This window comes from Amphiura filiformis, chromosome 1 (assembly GCF_039555335.1).
Source record: "Amphiura filiformis chromosome 1, Afil_fr2py, whole genome shotgun sequence".
NCBI classification, from domain to species: domain Eukaryota; kingdom Metazoa; phylum Echinodermata; class Ophiuroidea; order Amphilepidida; family Amphiuridae; genus Amphiura; species Amphiura filiformis.
In genome coordinates, this window is record NC_092628.1 from 89,580,488 (window position 1) to 89,601,956 (window position 21,469).

The 21,469-nt window shown below is 35.9% G+C and overlaps 1 protein-coding gene across 1 annotated transcript; it reads right to left on the reverse strand.

Annotated features, from left to right (window-relative positions):
* Positions 1 to 9,963: 9,963 nt before the first annotated feature.
* On the reverse strand, positions 9,964 to 19,906 carry LOC140156776 (cysteine-rich venom protein DIS2-like). The gene is made up of 9 exons (XM_072179742.1): positions 19,608 to 19,906; positions 16,344 to 16,595; positions 15,926 to 16,044; positions 14,787 to 14,893; positions 14,547 to 14,585; positions 13,535 to 13,627; positions 13,217 to 13,342; positions 11,524 to 11,623; positions 9,964 to 10,411 (listed from the first exon to the last, which is right to left on the reverse strand). The coding sequence occupies exons 1-8, from the start codon at positions 19,830 to 19,832 to the stop codon at positions 11,538 to 11,540; spliced, it is 1,047 nt and encodes a 348-aa protein (XP_072035843.1). The 5' UTR covers positions 19,833 to 19,906; the 3' UTR covers positions 9,964 to 10,411; positions 11,524 to 11,537.
* Between the last annotated feature and the right edge of the window lie 1,563 nt (positions 19,907 to 21,469).

A 21,469-nucleotide genomic window follows, 5' to 3' on the forward strand; every position in this document is an offset into this window, starting at 1 on the left:
ATACATATCTTAATTGTCACCAATGCGCTATAATGTTTGAGAAAAATGCAAAAATAGGCACAACATTCGCCAGGGGTGTAGTACCCCTTTAATGTATAATGCAAGTGCTTATTTGCTTAAAGTCAATTAAACTTTATTTTATTTAATTTAAATGATTCTCCTTGAATAAGGTGGGCGGTAAATAACTGTACATCGAAGGTAAAACTCTGCCTTTTATGCTAGCGGCTACTCATCACACCCGTGGGCTATATGAGACCAAAAGGTACCTCTCACTCAAGGAAGGCCTTTCACGTGACTTTCTTTTGATCACTCAGTAGCCTGCCTGGCTAAGCGGTAATACGCTGTAAGGTCAGTTACCGATATAATGGCGGAACCCTTTTGTCCTTAACAAAAGGTACCACTCGATGAATACCTTGTCGGTAAATCAATTCGGCACAAAGGAACAATTCGTTACGTAATCTATTGATCTCCATTATACAAGCTCCTTGATTCCAATAATTTACCCATGGGAATGATTCAAACTGTAATGTCGGTGTAATGTATGATGTATCGTAGGTGTGGTCGTATCAATAAAAACATTATGAATATACCTCACTCTCAGTGGGTCTTGTATTTCTTGGCAAATGGAGCAATATAATGGAAACCTTTCGTTTTGGCAATATACCTTTCAGTACTCTGTCAAGACCAGTGTCACAAACGGCTGAAGTGGTTAACATTTTTGTAAAATTTTACAAAAGTAAAAGCCGAAGATTTTCTTTATTGTTACTGTCTACTTACATTTCATATAATATTTTGTCATTATACATATTATAGGTGTTGAGAATTAAGGCGAGTTGTTAAGGATACACGACGCATGAACATAATGTGTTACGGTTGGAACATCGGTATTGTGTAATAAATACCATTTAAAAAAAATTCTTTTACTGCGTCCTTTGACACCTTACTTAACAGGCTTAATTTTCAAATGATACACCATTTCAATGTTATAAAGGAAGTTTTTCAAACATGATAAGTTTCCATGGACATTTTGCTCAAATGTGTCAGACTGAAGACCAAATTGAGAAAAAAAGCTACATTTTCACAAAACAAATGGCCATTTTGATTTGTACTAAGTAATGTCATCAAGTGAAAAGAAATTTTACATTTTTATATTAATATTTAAGAATTAATTTTGTGTATATAATTATATAAAGCAATACGAATTTCAAAACAGAGGCAAGTACTCATAATCAGTAATAACAGAACACGGAAAAGCGTTTAATAATTAAAATCTGCGGAAATTGGGATATTAGATACCTGTTGAAACTATGATCCATATAATGCTGGCAATATGTTCAATCACTCATTCTAATTATTGACATATACATTACTGATGGATGGTATTTAAACAGAAAAATAACAGAATCCATGTATTGTATTGAGCATTCGCAGTAAGTACGTTTTCATCGTAAAGGGATTCTTGTGATAACATTGAGAAGCTGAAATGGGTGTGTTTGTAGGATTTCTCTTTGTGTCTCTAGCGGTGGGGATAGTTTGGGGTATAGAAGACTAGCGGACATTAGGACTTGTGAAAAGGTGGGACGATGGCTATACGGATTTCAGTCCAAACGAAATTGTTCGAGTATGTTCGAATATGCTGGCAGTGGTGAGGGTTTATTCCCTTATTTGCCAGATTAAAACCAGCGTAGGCATAAGCACTTTACTTTGTATCAGAGAATCGAGCGACCTCCGTCTAGTCCCATCTTCTCTGTATATAATCATATAAATAAAGTTAAATTGACGATACAACTCCAAGAAATGAGCATGTAGATAATTTACCTTTGTTAACATGGTTCTTTTTGAACAATTCCATGATGTTGACTACTCGCATTATTAGCGGCGTTTCACCACAACACTAGTAGTTCCATCAGACTAGCAACTCATCACTTTTGATTGTTTCCTTTGCCGTTGAGGGCGTGATGAGTTGGTCAAAGATGTTTTTTGAGTGAATAGGCCCCACGTCCTTATTCAGAGTGTCTTTTTCTTTTCGGCTGGCTTCTTTTAGCCATCTAGTGGTCTTGTCAGCTTCTCTGTCGATAACTTTTGAGTCCTCTCAATATTGATGACTTGTGAATGTCTGTGATAGATGATTTTCGGCTAGATCGAAACATGTTTCACCTACGCAGTAGTTTTTCACAAAATCCCTACTTATTTGCTATTTCTTACTTGTGTTACGAGTCGTACTTGACTCAAGGCCAAAATCACCTTTTACCCGAACTCACACGAATGCACAACACAAATACACTGTTCGTTTAAGCTAACAAAATCTAAGTCTTTAATTGAAAGCAAGTTTCGTTTGGTACAATATAATGACTACAAATGCACATATACATTAATCAAATATAATCACTCTTTATCTATTTTGTACTTAGCCAGCATTCTTCTTCTTGGTGATCATAAAGTTCTTGTAATGTTCTGGACGACTGATGTAATATATCCCTATTCACTTGTCCTGCGACAATCAGCGAAGTCCTTTGTACACTTGCATTGATAACTCCTTGCGTATAAAATCCTTACACGAAAATGGTGTTCTCCAAACACGTTTACAACTCCTTGCGCAATTCTCCTATACTAAACTCCTTGCGCCGTCCTCCTATGCTAAACTCCTTGCGCCGTTCTCCTATGCTAAACTCCTTGCGCAGTTCTCCAAATCTCTTTACTCCTTGCGCTGCTTTCTCCAAACTTAGTGCTATTTCCACCTTTCACACAATATCTTCAGGAAGCAGGACTGCGATGCAGCTGTCCCCACTTATTTTGACAGTTGCGTTGAATCAAAATACCAGACTTCAGCAAGTCGACAGAAGAATATATTTCCTTTCTTGGAAGAATAACGTTCTTTGACGTATTCTAGATCTTCTCCGACAACACTGGTAAATAGTAGTACTTTGACTACATAAAATATTTCTGGTTTGTAATTTCCTTTCTTTCAAGGAATTGGACTGTAAGCATAGCCCAGATCAACACTATCAACTGTGAATCATTGTTTACATTTTCTTATTATATACCAAGCTTGGGAAAACCCCCATTCTATTCTGGGCCATTTACTGCCTTCACATTATGCTCAATCTGGGGAATTCCAAAGTCTTAATTATAACATTAACCTTTCACATGACATCACTTCCTGAGGGAAATCCCATTACATCACTTCCTGAGGGAAATCCCATTACATCATTTTCAGGGGTTTCCAAATATTCCAAATTAGATATGATTCAGCTTGTTTTGCTCAATTTGAGAGGGAATTCCCAAAATGTCATCACTCATGTAACTTTGTAAACAAAGATAAATCATCAAATTAAATTACTCAGGGCACATCACACCCTCCCCCTTAAAGAAGAAAGTTTGAATGTAATGAAAACTTTCTTAATTGTTTTCTTCTTTTACATCAACTTCAACATACTATTAACTTTGAGTGCTTAACTCAACATACACAGTGACTACTTGTCACAGAAGTTCCTTTTTAAAGGAATTTTTGTTTGTCAGTTTTTATGCAATTCTGGACAAGGCATCAGCCATTACATTGTCTTTTCCCTTAATATGTTTGATGTCCAGATTGTACTCTTGCAAGGTCAAACTCCACCTCACCAGTCTTTGATTTTTGTTCTTCATCCTGTTGATGAAGGTGAGGGATTGTGATCTGTGAAAACAAGCACAGGGTATACTGTGGTACCCAAATACACATCAAAATGTAGCAGTGCTAATAGCAAAGCTAGACACTCCTTCTCAATTGTGGAGTAATTTCTCTGGTGCTTGTTGAATTTCCTTGAAAAGTAACATATAGGGTGATCTATTTGATCTTCACCCTCTTGCATCACAACACCTCCACAGCCTATGTCACTGGCATCAACAGTCAACTTGAACTGCTTCTGAAAATCAGGTGCAGTAAGTACTGGTGAACTCATGAGTATTGATTTGACTTTGTAAAAAGCATTTTCACACTGTTCTGACCAAATGAATTTTGCATCCTTCTTCAACAAGTCAGTCAAAGGACTTGCTATCTCTGAAAAGTTTGGACAGAACTTTCTATAATAGCCAACCATTCCTAGAAATCTCATGAGTGCCTTCTTGTTTACAGGTGTGGGGTATTGCTCAATTGCTTCAACTTTAGCTTTGATAGGTTTCACCTGACCTTGACCTACAACATATCCTAAGTATGTGACTGTGGCATGGCAAAACTCACTTTTTACCAGATTGACTGTCAATTGTACTTCAGACAGCTTCTTAAACAATTGTTGGAGTTGTTCCATGTGTTGTTCCCAAGTTTGACTGTAAACAATCAAATCATCTACATACGCTTCACATCCCTCTATGCCTGCCACAATTTGGTTCACCATTCTCTGAAATGTCGCTGGCGCGTTTTTCAACCCGAATGGCATAACTTTGTATTGGTAAAGACCAAATGGTGTACAAAAGCAGAAATCTCTTTGGCACGGTCTGTGAGTGGAACCTGCCAGTACCCTTTCAATAGATCAAATTTGCTAACAAATTTTGCATTCCCAATTTTGTCTATGCAATCATCAATTCTTGGAATTGGGTACGAGTCTGTCTTTGAATGAACATTTGCAGCTCTCATGTCTGCGACCAATCTGTATGAACCATCAGGCTTGGGAACAAGAATACATGGTGAACTCCATTCACTACTACTTGGTTCTATGATATCATTGTCTAGCATATAATTAATCTCATTTTTGAGATGTTCCATTTTCAATGGATTGACTCTGTAAGGATGCTGCTTGATTGGTTTTGTATCCCCAACATCTACATCATGAAATGCAGCATTTGTTCTGCTTGGCGTATCAGGAAATATATTGTCACATTTGTGAATCAAATTTGCAATTTGACTTTGTTGATCTTGAGAAAGATGACCTAACTTTGAGTCCAAATTAGTGAGCACATCAGAATTGTTCAATTTTACATTATACTCTTTGTGCTCCAGCTCTTTATCCTGGTCAAATGTGACATCAGAATTGTCATCTTTACTCTTGTCTACATTGGCGATTTTGTATACATCGGCATGTTTGTCTACATTATCAGTATGTTTTACTGTACACACAGGTTTTGGAATGCCACTGTCACTTCTTTCAACATACTCTTTGAGCATATTTATGTGGCATAACTGCCTGCTCTTGCGTCTACCAGGAGTCTTGATAATATAATCTACTTCACCCACTTTTGACTCTACCTCACATGGGCCATGGTATCTGGCTTGTAATGGGTGTCCTGGAATTGGAAACAGTACTAGAACTTTGTCACCTGGTTTGAACACTTTCTCTTTGGCATGTTGATCATACCATTGTTTCATTTTGGCCTGACCCTGTTTCAAGTTTTCTTTGGCGATATCAGTTGCTCTGTTAAGCCTATGCTTAAAATTGGAGACATAATCCAATAAATTGATATCTGATTTCTCATTGAGCCACTTTTCTTTCAACAACTTTAAGGGCCCGCGCACTGTGTGTCCATCAATTTGGTTGTCCTCAATTGTTTCTAATGAGGCCTTCTTACTCATTGCCCGTGTCACTGCACATGCAGGAAATATCTCCTTTTCCTCACTATTGTCATCCTGTAAACAGGGCTTATCTGTAACTATTGGGTCAGGAAAACCTTCCCCCTGCCAGATCATTTCCTAGCAACATGGACACTCCCTTGACTGGCAATTCATGTCTAACTCCTATGGTTACAGGACCAGAAACCAAGTCAGATGTCAAGTTAATTGTGTGGAGAGGTACACTAATTATTTCCATCCCAATACCCTGGATCAAAGCATTACCAGCTGAACTATCCTCATTAAAGGGCAAAGTTCCTTCCAGAATCATAGACCGTGCACAACACGTATCTCGCACAATCTTAATGGGCTTTGGACTACCATTATCACCAAGTGATACTACTCCCTCTAACACAAATGGTTCAAATTCTTCAAACACCTTGTCTGTCTCACCTCCCTTTTGTGGGAATTCTTGTTTTTTGATTTGACTGACTTGTTTCTTTGACTCAAGTGACACTGCACATCCTACAGTATTACTAGCAGTTTGCTGCTGTTTTTGTGCATCTTGTTTGGCTTTTAAGCTCCGACACATGGTCACTGTATGTCCTGGTTTCTTACAGAAATTGCAAAATAATTGGGGTTTAAATTCAGTCCCACCTGTTGGTCTGGTACCTGAACTCCATGGGGTCCCTCTACCACCAGCACTATGCTGTGAATTAGACCAGGATCTGTGATTAGACTGAGATCTCCTTCTTGTGTACCACCCTGATTTGCTCTAGGTTGGTTATGGCTGAACCTGTTTGAATAACTTCTGTTATGACTACTCGCATTCAATTTGTGAGTTAAGCCATAGTCGTCCGCCATTGTCGCCGCGTCACTTAGCGTTTTAATTTTGCTAGCGCTTTCATCCAAGTGGGTTTTAATGTCAGCGTGGACACATTTTTGAACTCTTCTATAAGAACCAATTGCTTAAGTTGGCCGAAATCATCTTTGACTTCTTTTGAACCAAGCCACCTGTCAAACATGTGTTCTTTTACTCTAGCAAATTCTACATGGGTCTGATCTGCTTGCTTTCTTGAATCTGTCTCTTTTGAATCTTTCTTTTGTCTGTATGCTTCAGGCACCAGTTCATAGGCCTTAAGGACTGCCTGTTTGACTTCTTCATAATTGTTACACTTCTCTATTGGTAGAGCTGAGTAAGTTTCCCTGGCCTTCCCCACAAAACTACTTTGTAACAGTAGGGTCCAATGCTCTGGAGGCCATTTCAAATTTGTAGCTACCTTTTCAAAATGTTGGAAATACTCGTCAACATCTTTTTCTTTGAATTTAGGCACCAGCTTTACATACTTTGTAACATCAAACCCTGACTTTGAGGAGAAACTTGATGAGTATTTGTCACCTAGCTTTGCCAACTTCTCTTGTTCAAACTTGTACTTTTACTCAGGGCACATCACACTTGTATAACTTTATATAGAGAAATCCGTAGAAACAACCTGGGAAAATAGGCATTCAGATGACATCATAGCCAATATTAAACAGTCGAATATTAGGTAGTTTGTTTGGATCCTCCAAAACATCACGAGGTATTAATTAATCTAAACTTGGCGACAATTATGTAGACAGATATGTAGGTAGATATGTATGGTATTAAGAGTTACTAAATTAAAGGGTAGTATATATTATTGATAATGGAGTATTTCCCCAGTTTTACTCAGTTAAATGCCATAGTTTTGGTATTTCTGCATAGAGATGAACTGCAAAAAATGTACAAAAAATAAATGAGATACTATTTTAGTTCAACTCAGGCCTGACCAGGGGTTACAGGGTCATGTGACATCTGATTTGCAGTAATTTTCAAAGCCATGTGACCTTTTGATCTCTGTTCAAAACGTGGCTACCCGAAAATCATATATCATTTATTTTTGGTAATCCTGCATTTCATTATTATACAAGACTAAAATTGTGAAATTTACCTGAGTAGAACTGGGGAAATGCTTCATAATGCTACCCCTATCCCTTAATTTAGCAACTCAATTATCGTCAATATCGTTCTTTAGCAAAAAATAATGGTATGTAATTGGAGACTGCTTGCTATTTTGTAATGTTCTAGAGAGTCCAAACAAACTATACCTATAGGTTAAATACCACTAAGTATGTATTACACGGGTTTCAATTGGAAAATGGCTAATTTCGGTTGGAATTTTCTCATATTCAGGACAGTAAATGCCACTAATATCAGGTGAAACTATATGATTTAGATGCCAAATGATCAAAACCTCAACATAGGTTGACCTGAGACTTTTCTTGTCTTAACGCACTGAACCGTAAACACCTTAAAATGGCAGTGCGCCCTCGAAGCTGAAAGTTACAATATGGTCATGATGGTAGGGCAAATATTTACTAAAAACCGAAGCCGTGCGTATGAATTTTGGTACTATTACAACAAAAATGTCCTATAATGAGAGAAAATATACCATTTTGAAGCATCAAACCCTAAAAAGTACTTTTATGGCTATATGACTTGATCAATTTCAGCGATTTTAATGCAATATTTTCAGATGCCATGCAAACAAATAGTTACTCGTCGTATTTCCATGTATCGCCCAGGCCTATTAGTGGTATGTAACCTAAAGGATATGATGTCGTCTGGATGCCTACTTTTCCCAGGCTGAATTGTCTATTAATTAGAGTTATTCAGTAAGAAATTTTGTGCGATTTTGTGACAATCTACTGACTGGGTGAAACATGCTTCGATCTTAGAGTTCCTAGTCGATCCGATAAAAAGTGTTTTTCGCCACCATCTACTCTTCAGCGGAGTCAGCAAATTATGACTCTTAATGGAGTCGTTTTAGACATAGAGTCAGTAGCGGTGGGACAGGATGGGTAGAGTGCCCCACCCGATAAAAAATGAAAGAGAAAAGTGTCCCCTGACAAAAAAAATGAAAGAAAAAATTGGAAAACGTAAAGGCTCAATTGTCGTCAGCCTTCATTGTATTACTGGAACGTCATTGCACTCGACAATTTTGGTGCCGGGGAATTTTGAATATTGCGTGTTGAGAGACGGATGTGTTTATTCGATTTTTAATATGGTCACTATGAGTTTGTTTTAAATAAAACCACGTGATTCGTGCTTGATAATTATTTCTTTTACATATAAGGCATAATGTTGTGATTGCCGGAGACTCCCTTTAAAGCCCATTTAAAAGCACGAAGACTTTACATGTAGGCCTGCATTTTCTCTAAAAAACGGAAATGTATATTTATATATCCCACTAATAATACCTGGTCAAAATGGTGCAACCGGGAAATTTTGATCCTTGCCCCACCTGACCAAGAAAGCTGACCCTGCATAGCGTCTCAGAATGGTTGGTCTCTGCTTTTAGAGTCACCCTGACTCCAGTTTGGCTTTCAGTGCTGTCAATTTTGACCATCACACAACATTGTGCAAAGCTGTTTTTACAGTCATACTGCAGTTACTGTTCATTTTCCTATACATAATACACAGTACTCTCACCATTGACGCGTGACCTCTACAAACAGTGTATGTTATAGGTATATGGGCATTGCCTAATTAACGTCACTGTGTGAAAAATAACCGGCCAATATTTAAAGTACTCTCTGAAATTCTAGAAAATATAGTTATAATGTCCTAAATTTGTAGCTAATTTAGGTGTTTGGAAATATTCGCACTTTGGTGTTTTAGGAAGGATATGTAAACGACAGATAACACCAAAACAAATGAAGAAATTATTTCCAAACCGTGTTAAGTCTACAACCATTATGTTTCTCATTTTCAAGAATGCTGGTTAACAATATGCAGACTATTGTCTCATTTCGGAAACAAAGGCCCACAAAGTATTGTTACCTTGCGTTTGATTTATAATCGTTCACCCAACTGAAACTATAATACCAACTCATTGCAATATCGCACAGGTAAAACAGAAACATGTGTAGTGTGGATTTAACCAGAGAAGATCTGATTTAACATAGTTGAGCTGTTTTCAATGAGTGTTATCTTGGTTTAATAGCTTTTAATGGGGTTTAAGTCCTGCAAAGGTCGTGGTGAATTCTACTGTAGACAAAACTGCATCATGTGTAATTATATATTGCATAAATTTGCTCATAATAAATGTTCAATGTACTGTTATTATTTGTTATATTGGAAGCAGATTTTGCGTCACTTAACTACGTATCTGGGTCATTATTTTATTATATATTATTTTATTTTCACCATGTATCAATTTCACCCGTAATATTATAGGTTCTCTTACAATCCCAAGGTTCGTAAATATAATACATAGATTTTGCAATTCCAAAAGTTCCGGAATTACAAATTTTCGGATATGACCATTACGCATATTTGAAAAGTATATAAGCCTTCGGAATCATAAGATGACCCGGTTACAAAATACTCTTTTTATTAAAAAAAACGATGAGTCGGCAAAGATAATGTCTCGAATTCTTTATTGTATCATTATAATATACCGTACCAATAACAAAGTCAACCCTGATATATTGTCAAGACATTTTCAGCAATACATAGTGCCATCACTGCGACACTGCCATTAATGTACAGACGAGAATCAGTATACAATTAGAGTGACTTTGGAAGAATTTAAACTAGAGTGACTGTTTAGAGATGAAATCGAAACTCGACCGGTGGTTGACCGTCCGGTTTCCATTGTTTAAAACAATAGAAACCGGACGGAACCGGTCGAGTTTTGATTGGATCCCTTATATTCTTTACTTTTACTGTAGTAATATAGCGTAATATGATTAAATTCATTCGTGCAGTCAAGAAACGTTAGAGATTTCTAGGTTTAGTCGATGCAACCTTTCTCTCTCCTCTACGCACTCGCCAAAAGTTTCTTCCTATCACGAATATAAAATCAGCTGAAACAAGAAGGACAAATAATGAAATTAAATTACGTAGAATAACACCAGTACAATAAATCCTGGACGTGTCCGCGAGAATCTTGGACTATTACTTACGCATGCATGTTTATAATACATAAACCATTACAAATCAAGAACAGAAAAGTTCGAAAAAACACGCTATTTATTCAGTAAGCTAGGGGTCAAATTGGCAGACGAAAAAGGTCCTGAATCACGGTACCATTTACAACTTATTTAGCCAATGTGACTGAACATGGGGTACTTGGTTTTTCACAATATGCTAAAAAAATGATCAAGTGTTCGTAAGTTTTTACAGATTGAGTACCACTTGGCAAAAGTACCTCTCTCATCTACTGTAATTGACCAGGCGAGAGTGCATCGTGGTTATGATGCCTATTTCACATTGGAACTTCGCCCTGTACATGGTGCTGAAGTGTTACTTTTTAATGCACGCGCGATCGGGAAAATCATTTCATGCTTCGGATTTTACCGGAATGTATCGGTTTGAAAAGGTCTATTGCCATCACTGAATTACGTTACTGTTTGTCTGTCTGCACTTTTGAAACTCTCGTCTTACTCGTCTGTAGCATGTTCTTTTGTCTCTTTAGTTTTTGTCTTTTTGTATTAGTAACTTTGTAATGGGTGTCAGATACATTCGAGCTTTGCTCACTTTGACCTCCACACCACATAATCTTGTAATTTGTATTTTTTTATTATCTTGGTGAAGTAAACTGAAACTTAATCTTGGACTGGTTTGTTTGAGCCCTTTCCAGTCTATGGTTGGTATAAGTTTAACCAGACCCTTAGATAATCATCAGTACGAAATGGAGTATAAAATAATGGTTACGTTTAGAGCAAGTAAAATACCAATAATTACACAATTAGGCCCCCTATGTGATTAAATTTTACTGGGGTAATGAAACAAATCTTGAGCTTTCTTCTGATGCCAATATCTCAATTTTGATGGATAAAGCAATAAATACGGTTGTCAACAGGTCACCCAACGTCTAAATCACTATTACAATTACTAATACTACAAAGATAAATGAATGATGATAGTTCTTCACCCTGTCTCTTTACAACTCAAGTTAGCTTTATTTTATACAAACCCTCACCATCGGCGCTACCACTGCCACCGCCGCCTCTTCATCCGTCCTCCACCACCACCACCACCATCTCTTCCACAAACGAAATTAGGATCTTCAGATTCTGTGAATAAAATGATTCCATCACGTATATATTCACAATAGTCCATAAATACCATCTGCATTCACTTCCAAAATACGGTACATTATATATAGCGAAATCAGGACAAAGAGCATTGATAGGGTGGGCTGAATGATATTGTATTGACCCTAAAGCTCCAGGCCATTTTGGATGGTATTTTAATGATAAATACCCTGTTGATTCCATTCATTTATTAGAGGATTATGTGTTTGTATAAGGATACCAAGTATATAGAACATAAAGTAAAATGTAAAAAAAAATGAAAATTGGTATTTCGTTCTCGATATGCAAATTAGGCTCATGAATATTTAATGAGTTTACATTAAAATATAAAAGAAAATAAGAATCTATAATAATAAAGGTATTAAAATCTAAATATAAGTTATAATTTAGGTTATTTTATTAGAATTTATCATCCTAAATTATTAGCAATTTGATGCCGTGAAAATAATTTCAAAACAGTTAGGAATAATTTAATTAATGTTTTAAATCTTAATTTTCTAGGGGGACGCACATAAAAATCTCAAAATATGCCAAAACAATGCAAAAACTTCCAAAGGTGGTGTTCTTTTTCATCATCTATGGTCTTTTGTTATGTACTGATTATATCATGCAAACAAATATAAGATTGTGCCATTTGATTAGGTAAAATTAATTAATTAGTCCAAACACGAGCAAAACTAGGTGCCCATTTTATTAGTTTTTGTTATTTTTATTAATTTGTTGATTTTTATTAATTTGATGACCTTATTTGTTTAAAATAATGTAGCACACAAAATACTCTGATGCATTAAATACACATTTAGACCAATATTAAGAAAAACAAACATTTATGCACTGGAGAACTTCCTATATCAACTACTTCCGGGCTACGGTCAACCAAGGTCACAACTGTTTACATTCAATAATTACCTTTCTAGACCCCGAAAAGGTTGAAAAAAAGGCATAATAGTAATTGTTATTGATAATTTAATTCTTATGCATGCTTTCTATCACAAAAAAACATACATTTATACTGGAAAAGTTAAAAATAAAACAATGTTGCCCATTTTGTATGAAAATCCCCTTTTCCCCAATATTTCTATCACAGAATATCAACTTCAGACTCATCTGATGACCTTAATAAAACCAGTAAAGTCAAGTCACTTAGGTCCCTGGCTATCCTATATAAAGATAGAGTTTGAGCCAACAATTATTCCCCAATGACCAGGTTGGTAGACCACTTCATACCCCCAAGGTGACTGCAGTTTACTTTATAGCAGACTTAAGGGATGCACCATTAGATTCTCAGGGTGGGGGTAGAACGTTTTGAAAGAAAAAACCACTTCACCCACTACATGAGCAAAAACAAAAATTCCCTGACCCCAACTTCCTAACCCCCCTGAGAATCTAATGGTGCGTCCCTAATATGATATTTTAGTTTGGAGGACTGAATGGTGGTGAAAGTGGTGAAAGTCTCATCACCGGTGATCGATATGAGCAATCTGGGTGCTTCAGGATTCTTCGGAATAACGCGTTTTCTGTCTTTAGATCGTTATAAGCTGTTATTATAATAATTTAAACAGTACAACTCACTGCATATTCCGCACATTTTCAGGCAATATTTTTGGACAGATTCTGAGTAGGGCGTGCCATTACATAATGCAGGCCCATACCATCCAGGATTAGCTCCGCACCATTCGTGATGATCAGCACATGCATCTGTATGTAGAGATACATAAAATCATATCATTAATAGGAATATTGAATTGATATGCTGCAATAAATAACACACTCCAACTCAGTTATGAGATACCTATAATATTAATTGTTATAATAATGTAAATGAAAACCCTGCCCTAACCCAGTACCAGTTAAACCCAAACCTGGACATATTCTCGAGCATATTCTTACCTGAACATGTGGGTCCATCCCATCCAGGTGCACATTGACATGTGCAAGTGGCTGAGTCAAGCGTGCCACAATTTTCACATCTACGATTGCATTCTGTAATGATGAGAATTTCAATAATAAAACAAAATTGCGAGATGGAATTAACTGACGAATTCGTGTGCATATTACCCTCATAAAAGTGGTATATTTGAGTGGTGTGGAGGTATCATGTTAACTACTGCGTTGCAGTGTTATTGCTTGGGTAAAACCCAATAAGTGGAATACCATTGACAAGCTTGGACTTTAAGCTTTGAGAAAAACAAGATTAATATTTAATTATGTAAATTTTCTGCAAATTAGCTCATGAATAATTAATGAGCTCATAGCCAAATATGATGAATTTTTTTTTTTGATTTACATATTTGAAGTGTATGAGTACATCAATGTGGCATTTTTATGCAGTTTTAAATACACTGCCGTGTTTCTACATATAATAAAAAGAAATCCGAGTTACTTTGGACTATATCTTAAAATTTGGCCTAAAAATTTGGCCTAAAAATGGTAAAACTATGCAGGTTTCCAACATTTTAAACCATTTAATGATGTGTTAATGGTAGTTATAATAAAAAAAAAGGTGTTTTGTTGATAGAGAAGTGATAAATTATCAAAACTGTTCCAAAGATAAGGCCTTATTTGTGTAAATAATTTTTTTACATGCATATTAAGCCATTTCGTGCCATATGGCACGAAATTGATAGGGGTAATAGAATAGGGCTAAGTGGAATTTTAACTGGTCGTACCTCTAAGAAGGACTATGTTAGAAAAGATTCACTTAAGGTAGGTGAAAGGACGTCTGAGTTTTGCAGCAATGTTCATGATCTAATGATTAATGGCTTAGGCTTACTATCCTGGACCAGGCTAACTATTCTAACGTACGAGTTCAGGTTAGAAAGGGTTTGTTAAGCCAAAATCTGTGTCTTTTATAGACACCCAGTATCTAATATGAAGCTCGTTACATCCCAATGTGTATTACCTCCGCAAGATGCCAAGTCAGATGCCTTGGTGCAATCACCTGCAAGAAAAGAAGAGGATAAACATGTAAAGAGACAGATTGACAAACAGACAGTTTTTAATTAGTCAAAACTTAAATTTGATTTAAAAAATTCAGAGTGGGAAGGTCAACAAATTTCTAAAAGAGTTCTAACTAGGGGAGTTTCACCCGTGGCGTCGCGACGCGTCGCCACTGACTCTCAGGAAGACGGAGAATACTTACGACATAAACTTTTGTCACTACAAAATGCTGCGTCACTTGGACAATCTGAACAACGTTCTCCGGTCTTGAAAGGTTTCTGCTTTATTCCGTTTATAGCCATATTACCACTGTAAAATGGAAACAGAATACCGTAATCACTTAAATAGATGGAAGAATTAATATGAATTTAATTCAATTTGTCATCTTTTCCAATGTGTGTTGTTTAATATGAGGATTTTATTCAAAACTTTGCAATTTATGCTATAGTTGTAATTTTCTATTTTAATTTCATTTAAGACATAATCTAATGTAAATGTTGTTGTTAAGGTCAAACAATTAATAGAGAAACGATTATAGTGGATAATGGTTTTCCAATAATCAGCTAATTTCAATCGTTTTAATTACTCCGTAAAAATAAACCAACCCAGGCAAGTCATTGGCTGGGTTGCTGTTGTGTATCCTAGCAAAGTATTTAATTTTTGCATTTTTTGAACAGTTCGGTATTTGGTCTTCGCTCTCCCATCACGGTTTTTGTCTGTATATTTTGTTGGTAAATTTTGCTTCAAATTTTTCCTTTTGCATTTTGCACAATTTATTTTGTGGCCTTTGCTCTCGTGTTTCCGCTTTCTGTGCAGACTGCATTTAAGGTGTTAGTTTAAGTTTCGTTTTTGTGCAGCTATATATTTTTTATTCATTCACATTATTTGTTGCTCTTGGTGTACATGTACGCCCGCTCAGTTTGATTGTTTTTTACTCTCGTGAATTTGTTATGGCGGGCCTAAATCATTTGCTTTTTGCTGTTAGCCAGTTGGTTATTGCAATGTGTTTATGTATCTTCCGCTTGTTTTCCTTCCTTCATTACATTACCGATCTTGGTGTTGTTGTATTTTTCAGTATCTTATATTATCTCGTTTTGCATTATAATTTGTTTTATATAATTATGTTATCTGTACTTTTTTATTTTGTTTTTATATTTTATCTGTACTTTTATATTTTGTTTTAATATTGTTCAGCGCTTTGTGAACTTTTTGATGTAATGCGCTATATAAAAATAAAGTATTATCATTATTATTATTATTGGAGAAATATAGCTCATGTAGTTCCGGCATGTAGTATTGCTAGCGAATGTGAAATGCGCTTATATACGAAGATATACTCACCCTTCGCCGTAATTACAGACGATGTAATAGCCGTTTGTCATTTTCGGTATACCTTCCTCGTATATTGTTGAACAGAATTTCCGTCCACAACCTACTGCTTGGGACCCAGCCCAAACTATCTGTATTGTTGTTTATTAAGAAATTGACAAAATGTGTCTTTATTACATGAAGCATCGCACATGATAAATTAGGACGACATGCATAATACAACAAGTTAATAATGTGTATCGATTTCCAGACGATTCCCATTAATAATGTTTAGTCGGATATAGTGCACTTTGCCTAACCAACAATTACCCAAAATCAATCGTACAAAATAATATCAAGCTTATTATAGTGGTCACAATTTGAACAAAGTTGAATGTGCAATTTACAAATTTTGCTCTTTTAATCGATGATGTGAAAACCATTAACCTACCTGAGTGTAATGTCCGCACTTCTTTGGAGGGGGTCTACATGTGTTTGTATCGTAAGTAAAATCCTCTTCTTCTGCATGCCATGCATCAGTTACATAAACACCAGAATTAGACGATGAAGTAGTGCCTATCGCAAGGTTTTGTCCAACATATGAGTAAGGTGACGTGTTATAACTGCCTTTCTTACCACCGTGTTCGTATACGCAGGTATCGGCCCATTTCTGTGCCATAGTGGCTAGGTCATTGTCCCATGTCTATATAGAAATAAGTAACAATAATAGTAATATAATCAATATGGACACAGAGATTTCCTCTAATAATTCACGGTTGTTTGATGGCATGTAAAACTGGGTCATTTTAAAGAAAAGTTGAACAAAGAGGGCACTATTTATCTTAAATCTTGTTTGCATATTTGCCAGGGGTAGAGACTTGTATAATGGTATTATATCATCAGCAAAACGACTAACAAATGACAAGGGAATTTTCAAAATATTTTTTATCATGAAATGTAAGGTGTAGCTCATATTATTTGGCTAATTTAAATTTAAGATATATGTAAATAGCGCCCTCAATTTGGCTACAAGTTGACAGTTTATAGAATAAAATTACAACAAAATCGTAGAAAAACATGAATAATTTGATATAGAAATGAAAATCTATGTTAAAATTTGCTACAAAATATATGCATCATTATTGGTTGTTGATGTGATAGCTGTTGGTAATATTCAGGTCTAGAATTTAACATTATATAATTTTTTGTTAGAAAAATTAATAAATGATCACATCAAACAACCATGATAAATACCTGATTTCCCACTGAAAAAATCCAAATGCTCTACACCACAGATATTGTGTTCCAATATCTGTGTCTACACCAACCATACAAATGACACTTTGCCATTACCCGTATCCTAACAATTACTCTAATCTTTACGCAGATTCTCGAGATCAGTCTGCTTCATATTCAATTGTACACTTAAAATGAGATCGCCCGAGGCGACCTTTGTAAATAATTTTGTTTGCTCAGACTAAACTATTTTTGAAAGCTGAGTAAGAAATAGTTTTAGCATGAATTTCTAATAAAATCATTTAAAAAAAACAGTTGATCATTGATATAAGCTGGATATCTTTAGGATGGATTGTGTTTAAATTTGACAAAAGATCTAAAGGTGCCACATACTTCTCAACCACTTGTTTTATAGTTTTCTTCATCAACATATTCTGTATCATTTAAAAGAGAGTTATTAAACTTCCGGTAGCCTTTGCCACGCTCAATGTCATTGAAATCTAGATGTATATCGACTAATGAATGGTCTGTACGATAACCTAGTTTGATATCACATTAATTTTATAGTTTGGAATTTAATTCTGACGATGTTAAAAAAGAAGTCAAGACGGGCTTGTTACAAGGTATCATGATGCCGCCATGTGGGTAGATCTGGATTATTTATGCGCCATACGTCCGTCAAGTTCAATGAATTGCAAAGTTCTGCAACTCTCTTATTAGCATTTGAATTATTAAGTATCAAGTGCCTCATTCCAGTCACCGCAAATAATTAGGCCTATAATATTATGTTTGTTATCAAACTCATTAGTTACAGTGTATACCGTAAATTATCGGAGAACTCTGGTTCATCAGTAATGGGACCATATATATTAATCAACATGATCAATGTTATATTGCAACCATTTATTACATGTCAATTACAAGCACATTTCCTTTTGCATAGCGCTTAAACTGATTAACTTTATATTCAAATTATTATTGAATAATATTGCCATGCCCCTTGTGTTGCTTTTATATGAACTAAAATAGCAATCAAAACACAAGCGGCTACGGGACGCCAGGTAACCTCGGTATTTTCTTGTCAACCTAACCCTAACCCTTACCCTACACCCCCTATTAGATGTCGATTGACAGGATAGCGGTCAACGGATTACTGCTTACTATGTTTTACCAATAGGTTACCTGGCGTCCCGTAGCCGCTTCTATCAAAACCTCATTCAGAACGAACCATATTTTCTACATCGTTTACAAAATGAGTGTCCTGCACACAATATAAAGAATGATTTTTCTTTCTTAAAAAGTGAAGTAAATCTCTACGTTTTTTTACAATTCATGGAAGCTTTTGAGAAATGTTTGTTCATGTCAATAGTCATGTGAATGTTATTGTAAACTTGCCGTTATCACCATTCAACTAATGCAAGATGACCAAAATACGTGTACACCTATTGAGTCAAAATGGAATGATATAAATACGCAATGCAATTGATGCAATGAGGACCAGAGCTGAAACCTGTATTTGTCAAGGAGGCAACCAGGTAGAGGGCAAAGCAACACAGTAAACTCATTTCGGAATAACCAAGGACATACCAAACAGCCCTTTTCAGGCTACCTTTTATCCCAAAAAGTGAAATGACATGTTGTAAAAAGAATGCAAGAAACAACAAAGTAAAAAACATAATGAAACTAAAAGGCATAAATAACCAAGAAAAAATCAGTTTAATTGCAAGTATAGCAAGAGAAGTCCATCCACCATCCATTTTGCTGACACTTAACACAATCCATAGCCCATAGGTAAAGCCCAATCCCTAAATAAGTGTGTTATTAGTATTAAGTTATCATTGAGCAATGCTTGGTATTCATGCATGGTACGTGTACTCCTTTTCAATCTTTGAAGTAGCCAAACCTCCTCCGTGGACAGAGTGAAAAACGGGTACATTTCTTGAAAAGAACACATCTTCAAAAGTTGTGAGCCGATTGAAATATCTCTTTCGGTCATGAAAGCTAACGAATAAAGGTTTCTTTACATACCAAAATATGTTTGATTAACTTGACAGAAATAGGAGAAAAAGAGGACGCAATGCCAGTGCATTGACGTCCCAGTAATACAATGGAAGCTGGCAACGACTGAGCACAAGTAACCATGAGTCATGACGTCATTGCACTAGACAATTTCTGCGCGAGAGTTTTGAATCTATCGCGTGTTGAGAGCCGGCTGTTTTTATTCGTTTATAAGGTCAATATGAGTTTGCTTTAAATAACACCATGTGATTTGTGTTTGATAATTATTTTTTTAACATATAATGCAAAATGTTGTGATTGCCGGAGACTTTCTTTAACAAGAGAGTATCGTCCAAAAACGGTAATAATTTTCACACACAACAAAGTGGCTATGTGATCAAACGAAGTATATTTATGTGATAGCTTTTATTGCGCAAAATACTATACATGTACGCCACACCCAACACTTAAACCATCTTACCATGTATTTCATATTGGAGGCTGACTCTCTGGTATTAGACCTATGGAAGTTATGACGCTCAACAATAGCTTCCGCTTCGTCATCGCTAAAATCAGTGTAGCCTATCCCTCGCGATACTATGGATGAAGGCATATCAAGGTCGTCATCCTGGCCAGGTTGACAATATACGAATATAATTTCAAATAGAAATATCAACGCTTTAATATCCATGATCAAAGCAAACATTTCAACTTGTTTTGTGGAAAATAATGAGATATTTGATAAATGATGAGTTTTTTATACATTTACTGCATGAATGTGTGTGTGCTTTTAGTTTGATCATGTCATGGAAATGAGAGTAGATCTCACTATCCTGCTCATGCGCCTAGAGATAAATGTATACACATTATAAATGTATGTATGCATACATGTGGTGCAGGGGCGTACGGTACGGGGGTGTGAGTATGTGTGATTTGTATGAATTGTGGAAATTGTATGATTTGTGTGAATTGTGGAAAATAAAATTATCTTGTATCTTATCTTGTATGTATGTATGCCCTGTGCTTTCCACCACGTGATCGATTACTGTGTGGTCAATTTACTTACATTGGGTGTTTTTTAAGACCATTAGGCGGAGGCGCCGCATTTAACGTTAGCTTTGGACATTTAATTATTTTCTTTATTTTCCACCCTACTCACCCGGTTGAAAAATAAAGAAAATAATTAATTATGCAAAGCTAACGCTAAATACGGCACCTCCACCTAATGATGATATTTGATAAAATAAATTTTTTAGGTCAAACGACATAATCCCTGTTCAGGAGGTCATCGGCATATGAATCCATTCATGTTTATTCTAACGAAGCGCCTACGATAGAGTCGTTTGTCTTGAGGTGTCACCAATACCCCACTTGACCAAACAAAAGGGAGCAGTCGCTTATTCATTCCTTTCTGTTGATCGCTCATTAATACATATGTCCCGAGTTTAAGCGACAAGACGCTATTGGTGCAGTAACCTAACAGACATTCGCGTTGAAGTAAAACTAAGCAATAAATCCAATCGATATATGTGCAGTTACCGTTAAAGTTGAAGTAAATTTTCAAACTTCATTTCGCATTTAGCAACCCCCCGAATAATACATAATAAACGATAAAATGCATAATACAATGAGAAGTGAAGGAATTACAGTTGAGGCCCAGAGGCCTGTTAGTTCTGTACGGTCTTGATACAGGTATACGGCGTTTCCCTGATATGGCAGCAGGGCAGGTTGGTAGCACAAAAAAGATGACGAGTCCAACCAACCAACTGTCAAGTCCATCAATAACATATTTGAACATTTAAAGAAAAACAAAATGCATAATGTCAAATACTAAGCAGTGATAAGTAAATTAATAAAATTAATGTCCAAAAAATGTGGTACAAGTACACATGATAATAAAACTATATGAAATGGTAAAAAAGCATTTAGAAATAGCAGGAAAAATTGAGAGAATCTATAAGAAAGAACTTGGCCTTATTAATTTCAAACTTGTTAAGATGGGCGTCGACACGCGTCTTGTCATCATTTATTTCTTTGCCAACAAACATCCAAACAGTACAATATTTAACAAATGAAAAGAATGTTCAGTTTTAATATTCTTATTCCAAAAAATGTAATTGCAAAGTTAATGAATTTTGAAAACACGTGGTAGGCAGATGTAGACTGGCTGGTACTTTCAGGCTTAAAGCTTTAAGTTCTAAAATTAATTAAAAAGTTAACGAATTTCGAGCCATGTGGCAAGCTGGTGTCAATTGGTTGACCTACTTTTATGCCTACAATTTCGACTTTGGAGCATCATCCATCATTTCACTAACTGACTCGCGTCAGAAGAAAGAAAGAAAA

What these genes read in the sequence shown, in the direction of transcription:
- LOC140156776 (XM_072179742.1), bottom strand. Translation starts at nt 19,832, where the DNA reads ATGTTTGCTTTGATCATGGATATTAAAGCGTTGATATTTCTATTTGAA. An exon ending in TAGTGACAAAAGTTTATGTC is followed by an intron (nt 14,586 to 14,786) that starts GTAAGTATTCTC and finishes CTTTTCTTGCAG; the next exon opens with GTGATTGCACCAAGGCATCT. An exon ending in GAAAATGTGCGGAATATGCA is followed by an intron (nt 11,624 to 13,216) that starts GTGAGTTGTACT and finishes TTTTATTCACAG; the next exon opens with AATCTGAAGATCCTAATTTC.